Source organism: Camelus bactrianus, chromosome 10 (genome assembly GCF_048773025.1).
Source record: "Camelus bactrianus isolate YW-2024 breed Bactrian camel chromosome 10, ASM4877302v1, whole genome shotgun sequence".
Lineage (NCBI taxonomy): Eukaryota > Metazoa > Chordata > Mammalia > Artiodactyla > Camelidae > Camelus > Camelus bactrianus.
In genome coordinates this window covers 45,015,589-45,023,955 of record NC_133548.1, presented here as the reverse complement: position 1 = coordinate 45,023,955, position 8,367 = coordinate 45,015,589, and the positions used below count along the sequence as shown (strand labels likewise).

At 33.7% G+C, this 8,367-nt stretch overlaps 1 protein-coding gene across 1 annotated transcript; it reads left to right on the top strand.

The window, feature by feature from the left end:
- The first annotated feature begins 972 nt into the window (after window positions 1-972).
- On the top strand, window positions 973-3,030 carry LOC105076709 (olfactory receptor 52N4-like). Its single transcript, XM_074373066.1, has one exon. It carries the CDS (start codon window positions 1,026-1,028, stop codon window positions 1,986-1,988), a length of 963 nt encoding a protein of 320 aa, XP_074229167.1. The 5' UTR covers window positions 973-1,025; the 3' UTR covers window positions 1,989-3,030.
- Window positions 3,031-8,367: the final 5,337 nt, after the last annotated feature.

Genomic DNA, 8,367 nt, shown 5'->3' with positions numbered 1-8,367 from the left:
AATTGTCATATCATGTGACTTAGCAAGCAGTAAGATAACATAAATTAAACACTAATCAGTCATTCAGAAACAACTTTAAAGGGAAAAGGAAGAAAAAGCAAGCAGACAAATTATTTAGAAATTCAAAGGTCAATCAATGTTAGTGGAGAGCTGAAATATGAAAGGTGAACTTCAACAGTCAAAATGATGGAGCTGGATATTTTTTATTTGCATCATTATCCAATGGGACTATTTCTTTCTAACACACAGTTCTCTGTCAAAATTTAGAAAAAATAAATTACAAAGAAGTGGACAGAAAAGGCTCAGTTTTGGTATTGAATGCACAGCAACCCAGACATGAAGAAGCCTCCTCTACACAGTGCCTCCATTTACTCAATTATTAAAGTGCAGGTTAATGAAAAATACTTCTGGAGCTTGTAGTGAGGATTAATGAGTTAGTATTTGTAAAATTCATAGAACAGTATTTAGTATAGCAGAAATATGACCCATTAAAGGTAATAACAACTATAAAACATCCTTATCTTGTTTGTTAAGTCATTGGAGAGGTGATCTACAAACTTTGTCTTAAGAAAACACTCAAAGGGAGATGTGTATAGCAATTAACATTTAAATAAAACATTCAAACAAAAATCTCATTAAGAAGATCACAATATAATTACCTTTTATTATAAAGTTATGAGAGTTTAATGTATGTCATTTTGTTTCAAAATGATGAGGAAACAACATACATTATAGAACTTGGGACATAGTAAGTGCTAAATGTGAGTTTTTTTAATGAATTCATACATTAATGAACTAACAAAAAATACATACTCGGTTTTAACTTTTTAAGTAAGCATCCTGTCAAATATGTTTGGTTATTTGATATTAAAGTGCCTATTTGACAGAGAGAGAAAAACAGAGAGTGTGAGAGAGAGCACAACTAAAATTTTTCTTTTTTATTTTTCTCTAGTCCTGGAGAACCAGAAAACAAAAACTCACAAAAGTCCTATAAGTTGCTCAATGATTATACCAGCCTGGTCATAATGATGCTGAACCAAACAGACCTGACACCAGCTTCATTCATTCTTAATGGGATCCCAGGGCTGGAGGACATGCACATGTGGATGTCCCTCCCATTCTGCTCCATGTATGCTGTGGCTGTGGTAGGGAACTGTGGACTCCTCTACCTCATTCGCTATGAGGATTCCTTGCACAGGTCCAGGTACTACTTCTTGGCCATGCTTTCTCTCACTGACCTTGTCATGTGCTCTAGTACAATCCCTAAAGCTCTCTGCATCTTCTGGTTTCACCTCAGGGAAATCAGCTTTGAAGAATGCCTGTTCCAGATGTTCTTCATCTATACCTTCACAGGCATGGAATCTGGAGTACTCATGCTTATGGCCTTGGACCGCTATGTGGCTATCTGTTATCCTCTGCGCTACTCAACTATCCTCACCAATCCTGTCATTGCAAAGGCTGGGCTTGCCACTTTCTTGAGAGGTGTGTTGCTTGTCATTCCCTTGACTTTCATTATTAAGCAACTACCTTATTGTAGAGGCAATATAATACACCATACCTACTGCGACCACTTGTCTGTAGCCAAGTTGTCCTGTGGAAATATCAAGATCAATGTTATCTATGGTCTGATGGTTGCCCTTCTGGTTGGGGGCTTTGACATCTTGTGCATCACAATCTCCTACACCATGATCCTCTGGGCAGTGGTCAGCCTCTTCTCAGCAGAAGCTTGGCGGAAGGCCTTCAGCACCTGCACTGCCCACATTTGTGCCATAGTTTTCTCCTATAGCCCAGCCTTCTTCTGTTTCTTTTCCCACCGCTTTGGGGGTCACTTGATTCCTCCATCTTGCCACATCATTGTGGCCAATATTTATCTGCTCCTGCCTCCCACTATGAACCCCATTGTCCATGGGGTGAAAACCAAGCAGATACAAGATTGTGTCATAAAGATCTTTTCAGGTTCTAAGGATACTAAATCCCATAGTATATGAAAAGGATATTTGTCAGAGAAGGGAAGAGACGTGAAGAAGAAAGAGAAGGAACAAGGAGCATGAAGGGATGCCAGGGGAGGAAATAGAAGGAAAGGGATATTTCTATTGGAGGTGTAGTCAGAGTCAAATAATGCCTTTCTGAGAGCACTATTTTGGCCTTGACATGGGTTGGTGTTGAATGCTGCAATCCCAGTAAGTGTCTTCAGAATCTCAACATAAGTGTCACGTTCACAACCCTTTATAAGAGTTTTTCATCTCCTCACCTTGTGAAGGTCTGGTTTCATTATTAACCAATGTTTCCATGAATAAAAACATAATAGGGTGCCAATATAATTGAGGGAAATAAAATCAGCTGCAATGAATGCCTAATGGAAGGAGATAATCTACAACCAGATTCCAGTGTGACCTATGTCCAACTAGCGACTGGAATTTCCAGTGTGAAAGATATTGTCACATTCCTTTGCAAAATAAATGCTATATTTTTCTCATCATTACCTAAATTCCTCTATTTCCTCAATGTTGTCTTCCTTATGGAAAAACTATGAAATATCCATAAGGCCCTTAGTTTAATGAGGTCACAGTCTCTGGATTTTTAATTTGGAAATAAGTTACTCACCTGACCACATCTCTCCCTGTGTCTCAAATAAAACTGCTTCCCTACAGACAAGTAGGATATGCAGTTCTTTTCAAGATGACCTTGAAATGACATAACCTTTTAGGACAGAAAAATCTGTTAACCAAATTAAGAAACATATGATAAATATTATTTTTGTCTTCTTTCCATTTGAGAATGAAACTCAAGAAATGAAATCTACATTCTCCTAAATTTTAAGGTTTTTACAAATTAATAATTAGGGAATAGACCAAAGAAAATAGTAATTTCACATTAATACTATAGAAATAATACAAATTAAATTGAATATAGAGAAATTCAAATATTTACTCTAATCCCTCCCTATACAACTAATAAGAATACACATTTCTTCCCCCAATTCAATTTACGTGTACTCACTAAGTTTTACGTAATTATGCCATTTCCCTCTTCTACTCCCATTTTTAAGTCATACCAAGAAAACCACCCCTTCCCTCAAATTATGATTAATATCTGTGAAATTAATTATCAACTTTTCTCTTCTCACTTTAAGAGCAAGTCTTCCACAACAAATTGTCAACATTCACTTTCCCTCTCTCTGGAAACAAAACCACTCTCCCTGTAGCTCATCTTTCCTACCCATTGTCGACTGAAATAAATGCACAGCCTAAAAGTCGAGAGTTATGTTTTATTTGGTGGACATATCTGAGGACTTGAACCCCTTTGAGCCTGGGATGACAGCCTCTCAGTTGGCTCTGAGGGACTGCTCCGAAGAGGTAGGGGAGGAGCTAGGACACGTAAGAGCTTTACAACAAAGACCAGGTAGTTGGAACAATAAAAGATTACTTGTTGTCTAAGGAAAACCGGGCATCTCAAGTTAAAGAATTTAGCGCTTTTCTATGTATGGGAGGAAGCAAACATTTGGGCTCATTGAATTCATTCCTTTGACAAGCACCCAGCTATCTAGGGCCAGTATCTTGTCCTTTATTATTCTGAGTCCTCTCAGAGTGCACCATTGTGAGCAGTTTCAGAGGCCAGGCTGCAGGCTTGTCTTCACTGGGGGGTGGCAGCAGCGCCTGAGGACTTGATGGTTTCAGCTTTCTTTGTTTACTGATAGGTTTGCAGTTTTTTCATTCACACCATCAACTGGAATTACTTTTAGTAACTTCATCATTGCCTTCCACCTTAAATTGAATAGGTTACTCTCCATTCTCATCCAACATCACCTCTCAGAAATATTTAATGTAATTCATTTATCCCTGCTCTCTTGAAATACATTTTTTTGACTGTAGAAGCATTAAAATTTCATGTTTTCCCCACTTTCCACAATCAACAGTGTAATGGGCTGACATTGGGTATCTTTGACTTGTTCTTGATGTGAATAGGATCGGGTCTGACACTCCCTGTTGAATATGATACAAGGCGGGCTTTTCTGTATATATCTTTTATTAAGTCAGGTTTTTTTTCCTTTTCCTTTTTTAAATTGTTTTTACTGTAATAGATATAGAACCGTATGAAAAAGACATATATAAAAAAGTGTGCTTCTCTGAATTGTGTATGTCTGTCTAAGTGGGTTAAGGGTAGGACTGAGCTGACTGAGTGAACTCACCCTAAAAACTCTTCCTAGGGTTACGCAGAGAGAATCAGCTACTCGGCGGCCTATCAGAGAGCCAAGCACATAGTCTTCCCTCGCTTTGAGTGACAGAGTTCAGACGACCCAGGCCAAGTACAACATGATGCAGGAATTCCAAGTCTATTTTCAGGTGGTTTATAATTCACTTTAATATTATTTGATATCTAGAGCTCACCAAACCAATTATTTTTGGAGGCCCTTCCTTTTTCAAAATTGGACAACTCCTAGAGACACAAATTGAGAGGAAATCCCTCTGCAATTTCTGTATATACAAAACTTTAAAATATACATATAAGGAGAAAGAGATTTTATATTCTGCTTTTCCTTCAAAAAAAAAAGCAAAAAGCATTCTTTAAAAAGAAAACTATTCTAAAACATAGACTTTAAGCACATTTATGCCTGTTTTAATAAAAGTAAGTTAGCTCTATGGAACTCAAATTAGAATGTTAGCTAAATGACAAGATGTTAATACTTGTCCCTAACTACAACATCCTCCTGGGTTTGATTATGTCAGGCTGACATGGGTTTTAAAACTTTAAGGAACTGGCTTTTTTCCCACCACAGCAGGCCCCTGAGATTATCTCCACTGGTCATAAGATCTTAGAATTCATCTGCAACAGCTGTAAGCCAGCTCTGAGTATACTGAAATTCAACTATACTCAAGACAAGTTGAGTACAGTACCTCCTACTTAAGACGAATTGAGTACAGTACCCCCACAGTAAGTACATAATTGGGGCCAGAGCTAATCTTTTAATCTTCTGCAGAGATTTGGGGTTGCCTGGTAGAAGAGATGGACTGCATAATAATTTCCCAATGTCTCCATAGAAATCATGAAGTGCACTTTGTGTGAAATTAACCTAAATATTGGAAAATGTATTGACTTTGATATGTCACAATATTAGAATTTTCCATAATCACTATGCTCTAATATATATTAAAAGTAAAGTATATTAGTACCAGTATTCTTTAGAATAATATTCATTGTTTTGTTAATTTTATTAGATACTTTGTATATTTATAATTCTCCACAAAATCTTCCAAGCCCTAGTTTTAGCTGGCTGTGTCAGAAGTCATCATTTTCCAGCCCCACTTAGTTTCTATAGATGTTTGTGCACGTATTTTTCTTAGCTTTCTCACTCCAAAGCAATCTCACGGTATCAGGCCTGAGTGGCTACTGTCCTGACTGAGGAAACAGACATCTAGAACCTTATTCAAACTGACCAAATAAATATTAATTCTCCTCCTATATTGCAAGGATTTTAACTAAGCATTTTAATAGAATTGAATTTGTAATCCAACCCCAGGAGCTAGAAACAAATCATCTTATTTTATAGAACAGAGAATTCTAGAGGCTAAGGTAGTTTTTCAAGTTCATGGGGCCACAGAGAGCTGTGTTTTCATCCAAAATATTTGAGTTTTTGCTGAACTCTAAGAATAACACATTCAAGTGTGTGGTTTCAATGGGAAACTTACAGTAATTGAGAAGATACATTTTCTTAAACATCCGATAATATGTAATAATATTTAGCACAAATCAGTGGATAAATAAACACAATCCTGAAAGAATACAGCACAGTTTTCTTCCAAGCAATTTCATGTTATAAAATGTCTGTCTTGAAGTTTTCTGATATTTCCATCTAGGTCATTACATTAGCTAACCTGTGAGTCTTATTTTTTTATTTCCTTACTAATCCATTAACTTTTGGATCTCCATTACATTGAACAGAAATTGAGATGGTGGTCACCCCTGTCTTGGTCATTAAATAAGTACTTTTTGAATTTTATTTTATAATACTTATTACAAAAGTTTCCTTTTTGCCTGGTTTAAATTTATTTTTAACTATAAATAGATAAAATCAAATGCTTCTTTGATTTATCTTAACTATATTCTTTTCCTTTTTATTTTTAAAAATACTTTAATACACTCTATATTTTAGAGCAACTGAGAATCACAGCAAAATTGAACAGAAGGCAATTCCTCAACAAGTTAAAAATAGAATTACCATGTAATGCAGCAATTCCACTTCTGAGTGTATACCAGAAAGGACTGAAAACAGTCTGGAAGACATATTTCTACACCCACGTTTATAGCAACATTATTTGCAGTAAATAAAACATGGAAGCAACCCAAGTGTCCATCCATCAATGACTGGATAAGAAAAATGTGGCATGCACACACACATACACATACACACAGGAATATTATTTGGCCTTAAAAAGGGAGGGAATTCTGCTATGTGCTACAGCAAGGATGAAACTTGAGGACATTACACTAAATGAAATGAGCTGGTCACAAAAAAACAAATACTTTATGATTCCATTCATATGAGATTAGAGTGATCAAAACTGTAAAGACAGAGTGTTATGGTGATTGCCAGGGGATTGAGGGAGGAAAGAATGGAGAATTCCTGTTTAACAGTATACAGTTACAGTTTTACAAGATAAAAAGAGTAATGGGGATGGATGGTGGTGATAGTTGTACAATGTGAGTGTATCTAATGTCATTGAACTGTACTCTTAAAAATTGTTAAGATAATAAATTTTATGTTATGTCTGTTTTACTATACACATGAAAAATGAGTGAGAGGGTCCAAGATATCCCATATACCTCCTAGTCCCATATTTGCATTTTACCTTATTTTTTAAATGTAGCTAATTACAACGAATATTTTTCTAATGCTAAATCATACATGGTCATGCATGATATATTGATTTTTATAAGCTTGATAATTAGATTTGCTAATATTTTAAATTTAAAATCAAAACAGTCCTAAAATATTTATTTTTGAAATACATTTTTCAGTTTGAAATTATCTTAGTTTGGTAGATGGAAAGTTTTCCTCTTTTTTGTGATTTCTTAAATAACATACACAGGAGAGTAATTACAGCTCTCAAGAAGTAGATTACCCTTTAAGGTATAATTTGAAAGTTATATCTTAAATTCTCTGGCAAACTTTTCTGGTAGTGTGTATATTTCCAACTTCTGTTTAAATTTATTAGTCTGCTTTGTACACACTTTAAAATACTATATCGTCTCTAAATGTTCAATTTTGAATCCTAAAATAACTCATTATACTCTTCAGTATTTTTAAATAACTTTTTTACATGCCAAGTCTCAATTTTTTTATTTCTGTTTTCCGTTGAATACTTTCTTAGGTTTTGTCTATTTTAAGACTCCCTTTAAATAAAGTTTCATTTTCAGAGAATTCCTAATATGTTTTCCATTACATTATTGTCTTATTTTTATTCTGTTTTCTTCATTCAACCTGAAGGTAGTTATTATAATTCTTGCATCAAGTGATTAGTATACTAATCCATAAACATGTTTTTGTTCGCAATATATGCATTTAATGTTATAGATTTATTAAATATCACTTAACCATATCCCTAAACTTTTAAGTTTCTTGTTGTTTTCTATTCTTTACCTTTTGTGATTTTTGTTATTATTTTATATTTGATCCAGTCATCATTTTGAATTAATTACTAAATCCAAATATATGCATTTCTTTTTTTCTTTTATGGTTATTAATGTTGTTTTTTATTTTGCTTTATGATATCTATTATATTTATTTTTTCTTCTCACTTCTGATTAGAACTTGCCTGATATACATACCTGTATGCTTAAAATGTTCTGTAATCTTATTTTTTGCATATGGGTTTAAATATAAATTATTTGGTACAAAATTGTTAATAGTGCTGTCAAATCTATATAATTATTATATTATTTTTATAATTATACTATATATAATATATGTAATTACTATATAATTTTTGTTAATATGTTCAAGAAATATATTTCAAGAAATATATTTTAAACATTTTTACCACAACTTTGAATTTGTAATTCTCTACTTGAATTTCTTTCAGGGTAAAAGTTTGTGTTAAGGTTCAGGTAAGTCACAGATATTTTATTATCCTATTAATGGTTCCTTTCATCATTGTATAATTATCTTTTCTAATTGAATTGATGCTTTATAAATATTTGATATTGATATTATTAAATTGTTTTGCCTCAGTAGGAATATCTGATTTATTCTATTCATTTTTTTCAAATTTTATATATTAAGTGTTTTTAAAATAGATACTAAATAGTTTTTAAAAATTTATTCTGAGAATTCCTATTTTAATCAACAATATAATTATTGTGTTTACA